This window comes from Tenrec ecaudatus, chromosome 13 (genome assembly GCF_050624435.1).
Source record: "Tenrec ecaudatus isolate mTenEca1 chromosome 13, mTenEca1.hap1, whole genome shotgun sequence".
Classification (NCBI taxonomy): domain Eukaryota; kingdom Metazoa; phylum Chordata; class Mammalia; order Afrosoricida; family Tenrecidae; genus Tenrec; species Tenrec ecaudatus.
This window is the reverse complement of record NC_134542.1, coordinates 28,914,563-28,935,190: the sequence shown is the minus strand read 5'-3', so window position 1 is coordinate 28,935,190 and position 20,628 is coordinate 28,914,563. Positions and strand designations below refer to the sequence as shown.

At 39.6% G+C, this 20,628-nt stretch overlaps 1 protein-coding gene across 1 annotated transcript in view; it reads right to left on the bottom strand.

The window, feature by feature from the left end:
- The window catches only part of ACADL (acyl-CoA dehydrogenase long chain), a 47,452-nt gene extending 28,251 nt beyond the window's left edge, over positions 1-19,201 (bottom strand). Inside the window, exons 1-4 of the mRNA XM_075529013.1 lie at positions 19,038-19,201; positions 11,298-11,453; positions 8,978-9,115; positions 7,538-7,702 (exon numbers count right to left, since the gene is read on the bottom strand). Coding sequence (XP_075385128.1) covers positions 7,538-7,702; positions 8,978-9,115; positions 11,298-11,453; positions 19,038-19,114 — 536 coding nt within the window. The 5' untranslated portion in view covers positions 19,115-19,201. The remainder of the gene's footprint in view (positions 1-7,537; positions 7,703-8,977; positions 9,116-11,297; positions 11,454-19,037) is intronic.
- Between the last annotated feature and the right edge of the window lie 1,427 nt (positions 19,202-20,628).

Here is a 20,628-nt window from a genome sequence, read left to right as displayed (position 1 = left end):
TTCAAGGGATCATATATTTTCAAAATTCTTTCGACAGCTGGCAAAAGAGCTAACCAGCGCATTTTTCTGTGTCCAAGTATTTTTTGATATTCGATTTCCGCAGTTTCACAAAATTCTTTAAGCATTTCAATGAGCACAGTGTATATACAGAAATAAGAATATATTTTAATAACAATATTTCCACATCTACGGGCAACAAATCAGCAGCTGTTTGAATGGTGTTATGTATTATGTGCGCTGCACAACCAACACCAATAATGTTTTGATTAAGGTTTTTGTTTAATTTATAAAAAATATTATTTGTACTTCTCACTTTTCCTCCAAAATTTGCATTCGTGTGTCTGCACAATATGCAATGATTTTATGTTTTAAATTGTTTTTTCCCAAAATATTAATAATGAAACTCAGAATTATTTCAGAAGTTTCGCCGGGCACAAAAATGAAATATAAAATTCTAATTTTGATTCTGGTTTCTGAATCAAAAAATCTAATAATGGTTGGAAATAACTTTATATCCTTATGATGAGATGCATCAGAATATATGGATATAAAATTTTTTTTCTAGATTTTTGTTTAATTCTGAAAATGCATCTGGGGAAAGCACATTACACATAATTGCCTCGGATTTTGTTCTAGCACAGACAAATTTCTGGTTGATTAACTTTTTGACAACTTGTGATGTAAAGTCCATAGATCTGAAGGAATGATTGTGATTAATAGCATGAAAAGACATAAGTCCTTCTGCTTATGCTAATTTCTTTTCTTCAGCTCCATAAGTTGTTTTCAGAAAAAATTCCTGTATTTTGGATGAAGATGCAGCAATATTTAAATATCTTTTATGTTTCTGTGTCTCTAAGTGCTTTGAAATATCATCCTTCCCGCCATGCGAAATAGAAAATTCACCATTACATTTCTCACATTATACCATGTAATCACTTTTGGTTTTTCTAATAAAAGGAAATTCACTTCTTAGGTCATCATTGAATTTACATCCTCTTTTCTTACTTATTATGTTAAAAGTCTAAAAAAGAATAATTTAAAATTATATTATAAATTACTATATACATATTGCTTAAAAACACAGCAAGTAAGTATATAATTACATGAACATATTTTATTGTTAGTTTATAAATTCAATTAAACAATACAAGTACTATCTGCTAAATTCAAGGATATTTATGTATTTATGAAATAAATAAATTACTTACCTAAATTATCTGAATAGCTGATTTGTTGACATCACTTGTTTAACTAGCACTAGCACGCAGTACAATGTGTATCGTCTGAGAGACAGTTATAAAATGTTTTCATCGTTGCCAATGTGAAAAAATGTCATTGTTCATTAAGTCCAAACAATGGTGGTCGAATTCTAACAACTGATCAACAATGCGAACTTTGATAAGCAGTTCTTGATAATCAGTTCTCAACAATTATTTGTTATTATTAAAGTTTAACATTATAAAATTAACAAAAATAATATAAAACTCATATCCTGGCGAAATAGCCACATGGCAGCTGAAAACCGTATGTTCCCTTCCCGTTCTCTCGCCATTCCCTAGCTTGTCGTGCATTCTTTTCAAAAATCGGGACTTTTTAAAAACACCATGAGACGCGGGACAAATGGTTAAAAATCGGGACTGTCCCGCCAAAAGCGGGACGTCTGGTCACCTTAATGTAACGTGAAGGTTCACACTACTTACATCATTAATACTGATCTTGGATATAAAAATAGTTGCAAACTTGACTGAAAGGCCCTGTTTAGTATATTCCACAAGAAACCAGGGAGTGGGATGACCTGTTTAAAATGTTGGGGGGCTGAGGAGCCCAATGATACAGTTAAAGTTTATTGTGCCAACCTGGCCGATAAACACATGTGGGGTTAATTGAAGGGCAGAGAGATAAATGGCTCGGTAAGCCTCGCCTTTCTAGTTCTCAGGTCTCTTGTTCTCTGATGGTCAGACCAGGTTCAAATGCCTTAGCCAGTTTCCTGCTTCAGCTGGCAAGGCTCACTTCCTGCAAGATATCCCTGAGGAGAAGCCACATGGACCTACCCCGACACAGCCCTGGGTGCTGGAGCAGCTGTGTGGAGACCCCTGCCAGTGCTGAGATGTTACACATTCACTGACTTTACACATTCACTGACTCAGCTTTCCTACTGCAGTTGGCATCATTGTGTGTGTTTTGTGAGATGGAGGAAGACTTTGTGGATTGGTGTCAGACATATGGACTAATGGACTTGTGGGTTTGGGTAGCACTGGGTTGGGATGTTTTATTGATGTGCTCTTACCCTTTATATAAAACTCTCTCTTATACATACATATTTCTGTGGATTTGTTTCTCTAATGTACTCAGCCTAACACAACCAACACCATGTCAACCAAGAATTCTTTCTGTATCCAGTCCTTCAGAAAGGAGGTAGAAATTAAGACATTCTCAGATAAACCAAAATGAATAGAGGATAACTGTGTAACTGTCCCCACAAAATGTTAAAGGGGCTCTTGTATATTGAACTTTGAGATGAAATAGAAGATAATGAAAAGCCATAGAAGGAAGTCAAGCTCTCCAATATAAGTAATTAGATCAACCAAAATAAAATCAGTATTACAAGAAGGCCACAATGGAAGTAATGAGGGGCAAAAAGTCTTAAGAAACACAGAAAACACATAGCTAAATGGTAGAAGTAGTCCCTCCTTATCAGTATGTATTTTAAATATAAATGAATTAATTATTCCAATCAAAAAGAATTTTACATTTAAAAAATTGACCTCACTATACGCTTTCTACAAGATACTAATTTTAGATCCAAAGGAAAAAATAGACCGAAATGAAAAGTGAGGGGGAAAAATACTCCATTGAAATCATAAACAAATGAGAGTGGGGGTTATTATGTTAATATCAGGCTAAATAGATTTTAAATGAAGTCATTACATATTTATATAAGGGTCAACTCTCTAACAATTATATAAACAGATACCCACCTAACAGTAGAATTCAAATACACAAAGGGTACCCAAAAAACTGGAATTGCGCTGGGTAGAGCAGAGCTTTTGTAGAACACATTTTCCCCACTAGGCGAACATTGAGCAGCTCATGCTCAGTTGCACCCAGGGTGCCCAGTGCACCCATTGAGCAACTACACTCAGTGCACCCAGTTTTTGTGGTGTCACCTGGGAAAGTTCCCTCTGGTTACAGTGAATTTTTTTTGTAAAAAGTTTCATTTGAACATTGTGTTTTGTGAAGGCCAATTTAAGAGAAGTGCATGTGGCTATGAAATTTTGTTTCCTTCTCAGAAAAAATGCTGCAGAAACTGTTGTGGTGTTGAATACAGCTTACAAGGACAGTGACATGGGAAAAACTCAAGAGTACGAGAGGTCTTCTTATTTCTAAAAAATGTAAAATGTCGATCGATGACAATCCTCATTCTGGATGTCTGTCAGCTTCCCAAATGGACGAAAGTGTCAACTTGTAGTGCATTTGAAAATCGCTTCACCAGGTCAGACTGTTAATCAAGCTTTCTATTTAGAAGTTCTAAAAAGATTGCATAAGTGTATGTGACAAAAAGGGCCTGATTTGTGGCAGAAGGGGTGCTGGTCTTGCCACCATGACAATGCAGCTGCTCATGTAGCCATTTCAATGTGCCAGTTTTTGGCAAAACACCCCAGCAGGCTTCTCTTGCCCCATGCATCTTGCTCACCTGACCTTACTCCATGCAACTTCCTTTTTGTTTCCACAAATGCAGTGGGACATGAAAGGAAAGTGATTTGACGACATAGAAGAAGTGAAGAAAAAAATGAGAGAGGTGCTGTCAGCCATTAAAGAGATGAGTTTGAAAAATGTTTTCAAGAATGGAATCGCAGAGTTAACAAATGTATAAAAGTGCAATGCAACATGATAGTGGGATAAGAGGAAAGTACAAAGAAATAGAGGAAAGAACTATGAGGCAAAGGGAATTTATGGATATCTAAGTACAGGCATTTACAGATGTAAACATATTTATATACGACCAGTGGGAAATAGATCTATGTATATATATTTATAGATTTAGTATTAATGAAACAGATGGACAGTGGGCCCCTATTCAAGGACTCCCTCAACACATGAACACTTTGTTCTAACAATTTGGTAGTCTGAGATGCTCACCTTCCTGGCATGGTTGCTGAAGACAAAGTGGGTGCAGAAGCAAATGTGGTGAAGAAAGCTCATGGTGCCCAGTTATCAAAAGATATAGAGTCTGGGGTCCTATAGGCTTGAAGATAAACAAGCAGCCATCTAGCCAAGAAAAAAACAAAGCCCACATGGAAGAAGCACACCAGCCTGTAAGATCACGAGGAGTTGAATGGATCAGGTATCAGGCATCAATGATAAAAAAAAAATTCATAGCATTATGAATGAAGGGGAGTGCAGAGTGGGGACCCAGCGCCCATCTGTGGGCAATTGAACATTCCCTTGCAGAAGGGCCACGAGGGAGGAGACAAGCCAGTCAGGGTGCAGTGTAGCAGTGATGAAACATACAACTTTCCTCTAGTTCCTAAATGCTTCTTCCCCTGTCTTCCCCCCGCACCCCACCGTATCATGATCCCAATTCTACCTCACAAATCTGGCTAGACCAGAGGATGTACACTGGTACAGAAAGGAACTGGAAACACAGGGAATCCAGGGTGGATGATCCCTTCAGGACCACTGGTGAGAGTGGCAATACAGGGGGGTGGAGGGAGTGTGGAGTGGAAAGGGGAACTGATTACAAGGATCTACATATAACCTCCTTCCTTGGGGATAGACAACAGAAGAGTGGGTGAAGGGAGACATCGGAAAGTGCAAGAGATGACAAAATAATAATTTATAAATTATCAAGGGTTCATGAGGGAGGGGGAAGTGGGGAGGGAAGGGAAAATGAGGAGCTGATGCCAGGAGCTTAAGTGAAGAGCAAATATTTTGAGACTGATGATGGCAACAAATGTACAAATGTTCTTGACACGATGTATGTATGTATGGCTTGTGATAAAAGTTGTAAGAGCCCCAATAAAATGATTTTTAAAAATAACATGATAATGACAAAATTGGAAATTTTAAGGAATAAGAAAAAGATTTAAACTCATCACCAAATAATAACCTCTGTCCATAAGTTAAATTATATTTCTTCTAAACCATGTATCTATGGCTATGTCAACAAACCTTTTAAAATAAGAGTGAAATAAGAGTTCATGTTCTAAAAATATACGACTAATTTTACTTTAGGAAAGTTTGAGATTGCTTTGATATATTTTTCTAGTGACCCAAAACCCAAGCAAACTAAGGATCTTAAGGACTGATAAAGAATAAAAAGTAGTGAAATATCAGTCTTCTGATTTCAAAAGCTCTAAAAATAGTAAGAAAATTTTCCATGTGATTAATTTGGGGCCCATAGTTTTAAATATTTAGTATTATAATAAATGGACTATCACAGGAAAAAATCCGGCTGGATCGGAGGATGTACACTGGTACATATAGAAAGTGGAAACACAGGAAATCCAGGGCAGATGAACCCCTCAGGACCAGTCGTGAGAGCGGCGATACTGGGAGGGGGAAGGGGAAGAGAAGGTGGGGGAGAAAGGGAGAACCGATTACAAGGATCTACATATAACCTCCTCCCTGGGGTCGGCCAGGGAAGTGGGTGAAGGGAGACATAGGATGTTGTAAGATTTGACAAAATCATAATAATTTATAAATTTTCAAGGGTTCATGGGGGTGGGGGGAGCTGGAAGAGAGGGGAAAAATGAGGAACTGATACCAAGGGCTCAAGTAGAAAGCAAATGTTTTGAGAATGATGAGGGAAACAAATGTACAAAGTGCTTTATACAATGGATGGATGTATGGATTGTGACGAGTTGTACGAGCCCCCCATAAAGTGATTTAAAAAAAAAAGTTCAATGGAGAGTACTTTGAAGGTGACAAGTTTGTTTTGTAAAAAAATTAAGTACATAGCTTTGGTGGGGGGTGGGGTGGGGAGGAATCCCGGGGAGTTTGGGGTACCACCTTGTATACAGAGCAAATATTTACAGCTTTGAAGAGAGAGCTAGAGTTCAGCATTAGTACTTGAAAACTTCAATCACTCCACTTTTAATCACGTGAATGGCTGGAAAGAAGATGAACAATGACGTAGAAGACTGGAATAACATCATGACCCAACTAGATCTAACCGACCCATACCGAAGACTCCATGTAACGGGAGCAGAAAACACATCCTCCTCATGGGCCCTGCTCTTATGAGGTGCTACGAAGTCCATTCTGACTCATAGAGACCCAGGTACAACAGAACAAAGCACTATCCCACCCTGCACCTCCCTCTCCATTGTTGCAAAGTTTGAGCCCAGTGCTGTAGCCCCTGTGTCGATCCATTCTGTGAGAGTCTGCCTATTTTTCCTCTTATCCTTTCCCCAGCAAGATTTCCTCTTTCAGGGACTGGCCCCTCCTGATAACATGTTCAAAGTGTGGGAGAAAAAGCTGCAGAAGAGCATTCTGGATGTACGTCTTCAACACAGATTTGTGTGTTTTGCCAGCAGTCCATAGTAGATTCACTAACCTTTGCTGATAATAAAATCCAAAGGCATGAAGTCTTCTTTGGTCATCCTTATTCATTGTCAAGCTTCCACAGGCTCATGAATGATTGAACATATCATGGCTTCCGTCAGCTGCAGCACAGACTTCAAAGTGACATCTCTGTATCTGCACCAAGAGGGCTGCAGTGGCTAGCTCACCACCACCAGCTGCCCTCCTGGGGCTGGCACGCCTGCCCTCATGGCCTCCTCTCTGGCTCCTGTCCACCACCCAAGTTCTGGAGATGAGGTCAAAGTCCCAATTAAGCTGCTGAGTCACGCCTGCCTGGCTCACTAGCAAAGCCAGCCTCCTGTATCCTTTTGGGTTTTGTCGCACACAGGCTCCCATAAAGTTTTAATCCACTTTATGAGGGTTTCACTGTGGATTTTATGGGGACTGTCTATATATAATACAGTGCTCTCATAACTCCCCATTTCACAGAACATATTGTGGACATTAGGTGGGAATATGGTAAGATTTCTATATTCTGAATGGTATTATTGTGATTTGCAATTGTGAGGATGGTGCAGGATTCAAAATGTTTCATTCGATGGCAGTTAACTGTGACAACACTATTGTGACTGCCAAAATGGCATGAAAGTATTGATAAAATGTTACTAAGAGAAGCCCGTTAGCAAGATGGCTTAAGCATTGAACTGCTAATGGAAAATTTTACAGCATCATATCAATTATACAAATTTGGAATGGTACAAAATAAGATGTCTGATTCCCATTTAATTCACAGCAGGAATATGGAGAGTGAGACAGAATTAACCATTCCCTTCTCCCCTTGCTTGGTCTCCCACGTGCCTTTTCTTTATCTCTCCCCATGCTCCCTTGGTACTCTATGACTCTTCTTTATCAGCTGCTGCTTTGCTCCCCTCGTGCAGCCTCTCATCTAGATGGTCCCTTGTCCCCCTCAAAGTCCGTCTGATGTGTTACCCTTGCAGCACTAGCTGCTTACCTTCCAGCCCCAGGTTCAGTCATTGCTATTGCTCCAATACATTTGCCTGCAGTCATCTGGGGGATGAAGCGCTTAATCTGTTCTTCTGAGCCGTAGTTCACAATGTAGGGCATGACTATATCTGAGTGAAGACTAAAGCCTGGGCCCGTACAATTCGAATATGCTCTTGAAGAAGAAGAAAAGGACATGAAATAGTTAGTTTCATCTAATTTTAGTTTCTCTGATTTGCTATTTTAAAACAGTCATAATTAAAGAACACTCTTTCGTGTGTGATAGTCTATCTCCCTGTGAAACTATGAACTTCTTAAAAGTTCACTCTTTTTTTCCCTTGAGCTGCTTTAATTTATTGTTATAGCACAATAAAAGAATTGTACCACATATTTGATGAATTAAAAGACACAGTACTTTATATATTAAAAATTACCTATAATTGTATTACTCCAGCACCACTACTATTTTCATTTGGCAAATTATCTTTGTCATAAAGATAAATTCTAATATACTTGCAATCATAGGATACAACATTTTGTATATTCCTCTTTTCATTTTACATTCAATTCTATCACATACACAATTTATTCTATGGATATATTGATGTAATCTTAAATAGCTGGAATACATTCCAAATTCTTTTTTTTTATTCCAAATTCTTTATATACTATGATTTACTTATTCATTCTCCTACAGCTAACATGTATATTGATTCCAAAGTTGGGGAATTATAATCTAATATGATGATGATTTCTACGCATAAGCTCTATTTTTCTTTTAATATTTTAAAATTTATTTATTTATTTAGCTCTATTTTTTCTTATGAAATTATATTAGTTTCTTAAGAATTTCCCAAAGTAAGGTCATCAATCAAAGAGCGTAAACATTTTAATTTTCTATATAGTCTCATTTTTAATCTCCAAAGCATTTATCATTTAATTTTAATGAAACCCAGAGTGTATGAGTCAGTCACTTTCACTGCAACTTTAGAATCTTCACTAATTTTGTACTCAAACTGGTATTTAGTCATTAATTTTCATTAGAATGATAGCATAGACAACCTTTATGATTAAAAAATTTTTCTATTCTGATAGCTTGAACTAACTTATCAATTAAAGCTTGATTTTGCTAATTTTTAACTTTTATCCTGTTTGATGAGGACATTTCCATTCAGCTGTTTTCTTTCAATCACCTTTTTAAAGGGGGGAAACAATTGCTTATGCTAATCTAAATATAGCTATCCTTTTAATTTTCAACAATACCTGTTTAACAACTTAAATGTAGATTCTCTTGCTTTCCCACTGTAAAAAGTGTGAAAGTAGAGGAGTCGCATAATCTTTCACAATCTAAACTATTTTCAATCTTCCAAGAGCAGAAAGGATTTTTATCTCCTCAGACAGGTGAGCAATGTGCTTACAGAAGACACAGCTACGAAGGCTCGATACTCACTGCTCTTCCCAGACAACAGCTGCCGAAAACAGGTCCCCGCCGATGCCGCCGTGGTGCTCTGCAGTATTGACCCCGAGCAGTCCTTGCTTTCCGGCCTTTTCCCAAACTTCCCTGCTCACTTCTCCAGCTTTCTCCCACCTGCGAGAAAACATATTTAAATGTCGGATACATTTCCATCTATTACTTAAAAATTCGTAACTTTGAATTTCTTAATGATCTATAGGAAAAGGCTTCTTTAATTTAAGGCAATCATTGTAATGATGCGCTTCACCCTTGTGTTTGAATCTTCCTTGTGAACTGGGTAAAGGTTTGCAAGCAGATCATCAGCCTTACATTCATGTGTGCATGATTCGTAGCAACTCCTTCAATGGATGCTCACGTATCCCACGCCCTCCCTGAGTTTCTGGTTTCCATTCCTCTTCTTTCCTAACCCTCTGAACTTTGTCCTTGGGTAAAGCTGCCCCCCCCCCTTTTTTTTTAAAGCAAATGGTTAGTTATTTTAATAAGGGGGTGAGCTCAGTTCCAAACCTGAAGTGTGACTAAGGGCCATTGTTGGGGCAGGGGGGGTGTCTCCTCCAGCTTCTATCTTCCTTATTTCTTGATATTTTCCACTTCACCTTTCCCCTCTCTTTGGATTACTTTTTGCACTTGTAAATTACACCCACTGATATTCATCGTTGTCATTTCACTCAGCCGGAGTTTTGGGGGTGCAAGCTTAGCTTTGTCATACAGTCAAGGGAATTTGCTCAACCTGCCTTGAAAAGTCCTGGTCTGTGGCTTTCCTTAGAAAGTATTAATAGAAATTTAACTTCAAGCTATTTAAAAATAATTAAAAAACACGGCATAGTTCATCAGCAGTTCAAACCCACAAGCTGTTCCACTGGAGAAATAGGAGGCTTTCTACTCCTGTAAAGATTTATAGCCTAATGGTCTGCTTGATGTTCACCCTCATGAAGAGATCACTGAAGATATGAGTGCTATAGCTGTAGGAGGTGGTCGGCTGGTCAAGGTGTTTAGTGGTGGGTGACTAATTAGTCACCGGTGCCTCTGTTTACCCTGTAGCCAAAAGCATTGCGAGATAACTCAGTTATTTATCACCTCTTTGAGATTCTTTTGAACCCTGCATGTCATTGTGCTTATCTTAGAATATAGTATTCTTATTATTCAAGGGTTTAGACAGTGTGCCTAGTTAAGTAATGCTTACATAGATAAGAGGTTCAGAATGTTTTTAAAAATAAGCGCTTTAATGCTTGCTTTGTAACCATGCCCTTGTATGAATAGTATAAAAACCAAGCTTTGAATATACTCGGGACTTCAGTCCATCAGACTGTTGTCCTCCCAATCCCATACTTTGTACATGTCTCTTTCTTTTCTTTTCATCTGCACGCCTCAGTTCAGATGCAGCTTGATGCGGGGTAGCTGGTCTAATCATCCGCATACAGCAAAGGCAGACAAACAAGACTGGGCCAAAGCAGCCTAGATGTTTGGGTGGAAGCCCTGGATTCACTTACATGGATGCCAACAAGAGCAAAGGTATCACCTGGGGAGAGTACATGTTGATGGAGTATTTGGAGACTCCCAAGAAGTACATCCCCAGCACAAGCACGATTTTTGCTGGCATTAAGAAGGGAGAAAGGGCAGACTTGATAGCTCACCTCAAGAAAGCTACTAATCAGGAATAGTTGGTCACTGTCTTATTTATTATAAAATAGGAATTTTTTGTGACTGTCTTTTTATATGTACCATATTTAAATTGATACACTAGAAATCAGATCATGAATGACTGATGGAATATTTTGGTTGGACAGCCTTAAGTTAAAGATTGGCAATGGTTAAATGACTCTGATCAAACTTTTAAATTTTTGATAGAAATTTTTGTCCACCTTTTTCTACAGTGTGGCAATGGGCACACTTATGAAAAAAATCTACACTTCCTTCTCAGTATCACCCGTTGTGAATCCCCTCTCTCTTTACATGCCACACGACGGTAAGCATCCAGAGGCCAGGGGCCTCACCTTCTTGAAATTTCTAGTAACTTCCACTTCTACATACTTTTTGAAATCTCATATACTATTCTTAGATTAAGCTGGAAAGTTTCTGAATGATCTCTCTTTTGAATTGTATATTTTAAAATCCATTCACAGAGCCCTGAAATAACTTAATGACCCTTGGGTTCTAGAGAATTTTGGCCAAGAGAAGTAAAAGTGTCAATCACGCGCAGACATCTTTTTTCTTACACAGCTACACGCAGCATGTTAGAAAACAATACTTATTGCACATTCCTGGTACAGACGACAATAAAGGAAACTGTGCCACTCACTCTGTGTGATGAGGAATCACTTCTTCCTGAAAAAATTTTCTTACACTTTCCCGGAAAATATCATGTTCGGTAGAAAAGATCCGTCTAGTTCCGATATCTGTTAATTTTTTAGCAGAAGAAGTTTCCAGACGCTCTTCCACTCCAGAATGAGAACATCTTTAAAAAAATTTTAAAAAAATTTAAGTGAATTGTTACTTTTCATACCCAAAGTAGTGTCATTGTACAATGGCAGGTTAATTTTATTGAACGTGTAAAACAAAAACAAAAAAAACCTTACTCATCTCCCCCTCCCCCTGGCTTTCCACCAGAGTCATTAGAAGCATATTGAGATAGGGAGGGTGGAGGTTTGAGGAGCCTTGGTCCACATTCACACTTGTTGGATCTAGAAGAGATGAAGCAGCAGTTTACTCTCCTTGAACTCAGTCTCCGTTTCTAAGTCCATCCAGACAGTGCCCAGAACTAACCAAATGTCCATGCTGAGGTAAAACACAGGGTTGACACGTGCAATAGGAATGAAATTAAACAAAATCCAGATGTACAATATCGTATGAACTGGTAAATTGTCATGCCATGCACGCGTTCTGTTAAAATAATTCAGACCTCGTAAAATTATTCTACCCAGAATCACACAATTTCAAATGGTGAGTGTATAAAACTAAGTTGTGTTGATGCTATTGCCATGTTACTGAAAGCCACTTTTAGTACAAATAAAATACCCATGAATCTTTAAGGGTCAGTGTCGAATTGTTCAAGAGCTTTAGGAGTTGACCAAACATAACACACCAAGCTTCAAATGAAACTGCTGTGGTTGCAATCATTCAATGGAATCCTCAAACTGAATAAACCCCTGAAAATAATTCTCAAAAACTGTACCACTTCGAGATTTTCAAGTTCACTCCACTTTTAAAATAGATTCAAACATTGCCAAAGGATGTTTTTCTATTCTGCAATAAATTCTGCTTTAAGTTTCTCTCTTCCGACTGGGTCCTGTTACACACTACAGTATTCCAGAAAGCATATATTCATGTAATGTTTTTTTGTTTGTGTCTGTGCATGTGTATCTATATGTCTCTGAATATCTCTTATCTATTTATTATGTTTCTTTCATTTTTATTCCCATCTTCCTCCCTCTCTCCTCAGCTTCACTATAAGCTTCAAAGTCTGCTTCTTTGGGTGTGAATACTCTTTCTTTATTTTTATTAGACTGGTCTGATATAGTATTTATCTTTTTTATATAGTATTTATCTTTATTAAATCAAAATAGCCATTAACTTTGCTCAGCATAATGCCTTCCAAATTCATCTGTGTCGTGAGGTATTTGATAGTTTCTTCATTGTGTCTTAGAAATGTATAATATTCCATTGTGTGTGGATATGCACCAGAGTTTCTTTATCCATTCCTCGACAGACAGGCATTTTGGGTGATTTTATCTTTTTGCTATTGTGGGTACTACTATGATAAACATTGGGTGTGCATAGATCTCCTCATGTTTTATTCTTTATTTCTTTGGGGGCATAAACGGAGCAGAGAGATTGTGGGTCATATTCTATTTCTATTTGTTTAAGGAAGTGACAAACTCTTTTACATCGTGGTTATGCAATTTTACAATCCCACCAATGGTCTATAAGGATTCAAATCTCTCCACTTCTCCAGCATGCTCTTTTTATATATATATATATATATATATATATATATATATATATATATATATATATATATATATATATATATATATATATATATATTGCTATCAGTGCAAACCCAGGGAGGATATTTAATTGTTGTTTTAATTTGCATTTCTCTTGTAAGTAATGCTCACAAGCATTTTTTCGTATGCGTGTTGACGGTCTAGAGTCAATTTTGGTGAACTGTCTTCTCATGCTTTCTGTCCATTTTAAAATAGGATCACTTATATTTTTCTTGAGATGGTACAGTTTTCAATACATTTTTGAGACTAGCCCCAATATCACTGCCATTGTGTTCCATCAATCTGTGGTTTCCCCTTGAACTCTTTCGATGAACATACATGTTGTATTTCTAGGGTGTCTCTGTCCTCTATTTTGTCTTCCACAGTGTAGATGATTTTCATTATGCTTGGTAGTGTGTTTATTATGCCTTGGCTTAGGGCCTTTACATTTGTTCCTAGTTTTTCATTGATAATCTTTACCATTCTAGGGTTTATATTTACATGCTTAAATCATCTTGTGTTTATTTTTGTATATGGTGTGAGCTATGAGTCCTGTTGTATTCTTTTGTAGCTGGAGATTCCATTTTTCTAGCACCATTTGTTGAAAAGAGTACCTCTTTCCCATATTATGTGTTTTACTCCTTTATAAAAAACTGGGTTTCTGTAGGTGCTTGAATTTATTTCTGGGTTGTCTAATCTGATATTTTAGTCTATAACACATTGACTGTTGCACTAGCACCAACCTACTTTGACTAATGTGACTGTGTAATAGGTTTTAAAATCAGAGAGTCAGAAATGCTCTATATACTTTTAAGTATTATTTTGCTTATCCTGGGTTTCTTTCCTTCCCATATGAAGTGGGTGATTTGTTTTTCTTTGAAGAATAGTGCTGGGATTTGGATCAGAATTAGGTTAGATTTGTAAATTACTTTAGACAATATTTGTATCTTCATAATATTAAGTCTTCCTACCTATGAACATGGAATATTCTACCATTTGTGTAGGTCTCTTTCAGTTTTCTACTAGTAGTGCATTGTAACTTTCTTTCTACAAGTCTTTTGTTTTTCTGGTCATGCTTAATTCTCAAGTATTTAATTTTTTGGATGGTTATTATAAATTATATTTGTTTATTTTTAAATTTCCTTTTCAGTGTTTTCTTCCTTGATATACAGAAATCCTATTGATTTTTGTATGGTGATATTACAACCTGCCATATTGGCAAAATTCCCAATTAGTCCAGGAATAAAACTTAGAAGGTAGGAACCCAAACACCCAGTTGGTTATTCTAAAGAATATGGACATCCTTGGCATTGTCGTGAACTCATAGGGCTATTATTTGGCTGAAAATTGAGCAACTGGATTGAGTTCACTTCCAGCTTGAAGGGTGTCTAAAGACCTTAACCTTGAGGGTTCCACTGTTCCCTAAGCTAATAAGCCTGGTCTTTTGTATGAGTTTGAGTGTATTCTACATTTTCCTACCATTCTATCCAGGACCTCCAATTGTGATCTTTTCAGAGCAAGCTATCAGTAGTGGTAGCTAGGTACCATCGAGTTCTGCTCTCAGTGTTGGGGAGGCTGAGTTTCCCATTATCCTTAACCCTTCGGACTAATTGTTTCCTTACATCTTTGATTTTCTTCACTCTCCTTTGCTCCAGATGGAGAGACATCCACAGTTGTACCTTAGATAGCCACTCACTAGCTCTTAGAGCCCCAATTACCACCACCGTCTTTGTGAACTATGTTAGGCCACCTGACTGTGGTGTCTCCCAAGACTATGACAGATTCCCCAGGTCCAGTGACCCATTCCCTCACGGTGTGTGATTATGACTAAGATGTTTTCATAACATCACCCCCTGTATGCTTTACTAAATTCATGGATATACTCACAGCACATAGAACTACTACATTTATCTTTTTTATTGTAACGAATCATTTTACTGAGGGCTCTTACAACTCTTATAACAATCCATGTATCAATATTGTATCAAGTACATTTGTACATATGTTGTCATCATTTCCAAAACATTTCTTTCTACTGGAGCCCTTGGTATCAGCTCCTCTTTCTCCCCTTTCCTTCCCCATCCTACATTTATCTTTTACATGCAATTTACAGTTGTGTTTTATTTTTTAATTTAATCTGAGATGCTTTGTTTTTAAAGGATTAAATTTTAGCTGTGCAGATGGACATTGGGCCTCCACTCAAGTACTCCCTCAATGCAGGAATACTTTGTTCTATTAAACTGGCATTTCATGATGCTCACCTTCCCAACACAATCACTGAAGACAAAGTGGGTGCATAAGCAAATGTGGTGAAGAAAGCTGATGGTGCCCGGCTATCAAAAGATATAGCATCTGGGGTCTTAAAGGCTTGAAGATAAACAAGTGGGCATCTAGCTCAGAAGCAACAAAGCCCACATGGAAGAAGCACACCAGCCTGTGCGATTACGAAGTATCTAAGGGATCGGGTATCAGACATCATCAGAACAAAAAAATAATCATATCATTGTGAATAAGGCGGGTAGTGCGGAGTAGAGACCCAAAGCCCATCTGTAGGCAATTGGACATCCCCTTACGGAAGGGTCTGGGGGAGGAGATGAGCCAGTCAGGGTGCAGTGTAACGATGATGAAACATACAACTTTCCTCTAGTTCCTAAATGCTTCCTCCCCCGCTCCTCGCCCCATTATCATGATCCCAATTCTACCTTACAAATCTGGCTAGATCAGAGGATGTACACTGGTACAGATAGGAACTGGAAACATAGGGAATCCAGGACAGATGATCCCTTCAAGATCAGTGGTGTGAGTGGCTATATTGGGAATGGAGGGAAGGTGGGGTCAATGGGGGAACCAATTACAAGGATCTACATATAACCTCCTCCCTCGGGGATGGACCACAGAAAAGTGGGTGAATGGAGACATCAGAAAGTGTAAAATATGACAAAATAATAATTTATAAATTATCAAGAGCTCATGAGGGAGGGATGAGCTAGGAGGGAGGGGGTAAAAATGAGGAGCTGATGCCAGGGGCTTAAGTGGAGAGCGATGTTTTGAGAATGATGAGGGCCATGAATGTACAAATGTGCTTTACACAATTGATTATGTATGAATTGTGATAAGGGTTGTACGAGCCCCTAATAAAATTACTTAAAAAAATTTAGCTGTGAATGTTTAACATAATTTTTATACTTGGTCTTCTTTTTTGTCTTCATAAGTATTTTTATGGTTACCACCTTGTCATCTAAATGAAATTTTTAATGGATTATTCATTCATTTAGTCAACAAGTATTTTCTGAGTGCCTACTATGTGTCTGGCAGTGTTCTAGTAACTTGGGAAACATTAGTGAGCAAAATAGAAATCCCTGTCATTCTGCTTACATGACAGTGAGACTGAATCATACAACAATAACAGTAAACAAGCAAATGGTACCTGTTAAAATTTGATAAATACCGTGGAGAAAGAAGAATAGAGTTGGGATCAGGTGTAAGTATCTGACATGGAGAGAGGTTGCATATGAAGTAGTGAATTAGGGTAGGTAGGTTGAATTAGGCAGGCTAAACAGAAAGGAGCAATTTGAACAAATGCTTGAAGGACACAGAGAAAGCCAGCAGATTCTCACAAGCAGATCCCTGTCGTAAAAGATAAGAGAATCACTAGAGCAAAAACTGCAAGGCAAGAAGTGCCTGGTATCTTCTAGAAATAATAAAGAGACCAAGTGTGGCTGGAGCAAATTGAGGGAGAAGATTGCGTGAGCAGATAGAGGAAGTCAGAGGAACAAGGGATCAGAACATGCAGGAGTTATGTAATGTTACATCATATAGACTAAAATTCAATTTATCCCTATATATTTAAATGATTGAGTCTAATTTATGAGTAGTACAAATAAAGCTATAGTGCACATATTTGTGCACAGAGTTTTTCAAATTTTGAATTTTTCTTTAGTCTCTTCCATGTGTAGACACTAGAAAGTGGAAATGATTGGGATAGTACACCAAAGACACAGAAAGCCAAAGAAGTGCCAGGCAGAATAAACTTTCAGGTCAGTTAAAGGGATTGGAGAGAGAACGTAGCGAGGAAAGAAAACCAAACTGCCTGGGAGCCTTTCTCTCTCTCTCTCTTTTTTAAGCTTCCATTTCTCCCTGAAGTTCCAAGCTACCTGACCAGAATAAACTGGCCAGCTGATTGAACACATTTGCTATGTGTGAACTTCCACTTGGAACTGTCACGTTGAGTTGGAATCAACTCAATGACGGTGAGTTTTGGAAAGTGTTTCAAAAGGAGAAGGAAGCAGGGTCTAAGATAAATACCCCAGATCAGAAATCCCCAAGCCACACAAAGGAATGGACTTTAGCTTTATTAAGAAATCCTGGCATTAATTAAGGGCAGAGACGTTAGTGGTTAGCGCAGGGAGATTTACACACTCCCCTGTGAGCAGAAAAGGTGGGAGTTCTGTGTTCTCCCAGGAGCGCCTTCGAAGAAAGGCCTGGATAGCTACATCTGACAAGATCGATCAGACGTCAAAAAGCCTACTGAGCACAGTCCTCCTCAGACACACGGAGTCGCCAGTACTGACTGGTGATGGAGCCGGTTGGGCTCTTCTCGCTGCGCAACCACAGCGGGCAGAGTAGAACTGCGCTTCCTTGGCCATTCCAGACGGACTTTCAGAAGCAGATTGCCAGGCAATCTTTCAAGGCACCTCAAGGTGGGTTGGAATCACTAAGCTTTCTGCGATCAGGGGAGCTCAAATATTTGCCCACCCAACTAGCTCCCTCCTTAACGACAGTGGCGGTGTGCCATGGAGTTGATTTTGACTCACGGTGACCCCGCTGGACAACTGGAACGGCTCCACTAGCCCTGCCTCAGTGGGCTTTCTAGGCTGTAATCATGATGGAAGCAGGTGACGATTCCTTGTGTTGAACTGTGGTGCCTCCCGGGCTCCTTCCCAGAACAAGAAAAAGGAAAAATGCCCCCCTCTGGGGCAGTTGTGCTCTTTAACAGGAGAGGTCGCCTTAAGTCAGCACCAACTGGGTGGGGTTTTTGTTTCGTTTCAGTCATATGTAGGACCCGTATAATTAAAGGATCTTTGGCGTCCTCTAGTTTTAAGGACGCCCCTCTTCTGTACACATGGGCAAATGCTAAGCAGCTGACCGAAAGACTGGCGGTTTGAAATCACCCAGAAGAGAAGCCAGGCAACTTACTTCTAAAATATCAGCCCTTGAAAATTCTGAGAACAGTGCACAATGGATTATATTTTGTGTGCATGTGTTTCTTGTTCTGTTTTTGTTTTCATTTTAAGAGTGAGCGGGGGTCCTGCCACCCAAAGATTTTGAGGACTACTGTCTTCTGAAGCCTCAGGGAAGATCCTAGAAAGTTATGCGTGTCCAGAAGGAAAGCCACCTCTTCCACGAAGCCCTCCCAAACCTCCCCAAGAAGAGAAGGCGTTTTGTTTGTCTGGTCACATAATATCTTATTTCACCACAATGTTGAGACTAGCCAGTTCCCCGGTCTTGTCCCTACCGACGGTGACAAGACAGGGAAACCACTGAACCACTAGTACCTTCTGCATTTCAGTAATTCAAAGAATTGTTAATAAGTCCAGGGGTAATTCTTTTGTCCGGCAGTGCCATCACCGGTAGATTTCGAATGCCAGTTATTTATCTTGGACACTTCTTTCCAAACATCGCGCCGTGTTTTAAGTGCACGTTTACACAGCCACTTCGTTTCCTATTCAGAAACGTGTCGTGCACTGCTTCTCCCGTGCCGTGGTCCAGATCTCCCCCGCGGCGCCTAGGACCTGGCTCCACAGGGCCTAATCAGCAGGCACCACTGACCAGGGCGCAGACGCTCCTCGAAGTTGGCTGAAGGGCACAGCCGAAGCCCGGCTCGATGGGCCGCATGCCCAAGCTAACCCGCCTTCCCCGCGCCCGGGAAACCTTCCACTGCAGAGCCCGGGCCCCGGTGAACTTTGGGCGCAAAGTCGCTTCCTGCTTTCTCCCAGTTGGGGGCCGGTTCCCGGAACCGAGGCCTGTCCGCTCCCCCGCCCCTCCGCACTCACCTCGCGGCCCGGGGCGGGCACAACGCACCACGGCCGCCCCAAAGGCGCAGGGACCCGCGGAGCAGGCGCACGGCCATGGCTTTGACTCTGGCCGCGGCGGCTAGGGGGTGACAGGGAAGGTAGGCGCGACACTCTGGACAGCCCCCTGCGCGGTCAGCCAACGAGCGTCCTCCGGCGGCCGGCCAGCCCCACCCACGTCCCCTGGCGGTGGCCTGCGCAGGCGCCTGCGCTCGGCGGCCGGCCGGAGGGGCGGCCAGAAGCCCTCCCCCGAATGTGCCCCGCCAAAGAACCCCAAAACCGACGGCGATCTTCTCCGCTAAGCGTTCGTCGATGTTTGCCTACGTTCTCATCCTGTTTAAGATCTTGAATCGCTCTCCCAACCGACGTTGATTTTAGGTGCCATCAAGCCAGAACCGGTTGGACAGACCTAACAACGCTCCAAACCCAAATTCAGTGGCACCTCGTTGATTCCTAGAACACACAGCGACACTAGGGCAGAGTGCGGCTGGCCCGCGGGTTTCTGAGACGGTTATTCTTTACAGGAGTAGAAAGCCCCATCTCTCCCATTAACAACAGAACAGGAGAAAGACCGTATATATGAGGGGGTACCCAAAAAACCCTGCTTTTTTTCCCCAAAGCTGTGTATTAAAAATTTTTTTTTAACAAAACAACCTTATCACCTTCAAAGTACTCCCCATTACACTTAATACATTTGTCATATCTGCGATTCCATTCTTAGAAACATTTTTCAAACTCATCTGCTTGGATGGGTGACAGCACCTCCCTTGTTTTTTTTCCTTTTTCTTTTCCTCTTCTATGTCATCAAATTGCTGTCCTTTCATGGCGCTCTACATGGAAACAAAGAGTCACATGGAGCAAGGTCAGGTGAGTAGGGTGTGTGGGGCAAGAGAGGAATGTTTTTTTTCAAACCACTTGTACTAGCTTCCATAAATATTTTAAGACAAGTCCATCTTTCTTCCTTTTCCTTGGCATAATTTACTGTAGATGATAATAAACAAACTAGCTAAATGTCCATTGGGGGAAAATGAATTTCAAAATACAAAACAGAGGTCAACAAATAGCCTAATATGTTATCCATGGAAAACGCTATTTTTCCTTATGGATTAAGCCACTGATTTGCAACTTTTATTAAAATTACACCTATAAGACAAGATAATTTATGACTTGATTTTAACAACAGTTTTTACATAAAAATTGCAAAATTTCAACCAAAGAACAAATAAAACACTCTAACATAAGTGTACACTTTAAAATTTGCTCTTGTCAACAAGTAATGAATATCAATTTATGTTAGTCCTGTGGTCCAGAATGGATTTTTCACTCAAAATGTTTTAATAACTCTTCTGTATGGCCTGGGAAACAACAACAACTTCTTCTTCTTCTTCTTCTTCTTCTTCTTCTTCTTCTTCTTCTTCTTCTTCTTCTTCTTCTTCTTCTTCTTCTTCTTCTTCTTCTTTCCCCTTTTTCTCCCCCCCCACTCATTTTATTAGGGGCTCCTACAACCCTTATCACAATCCATATATACATCAATTGTGTAAAGCACATTTGTACATTCATTGCCCTCATCATT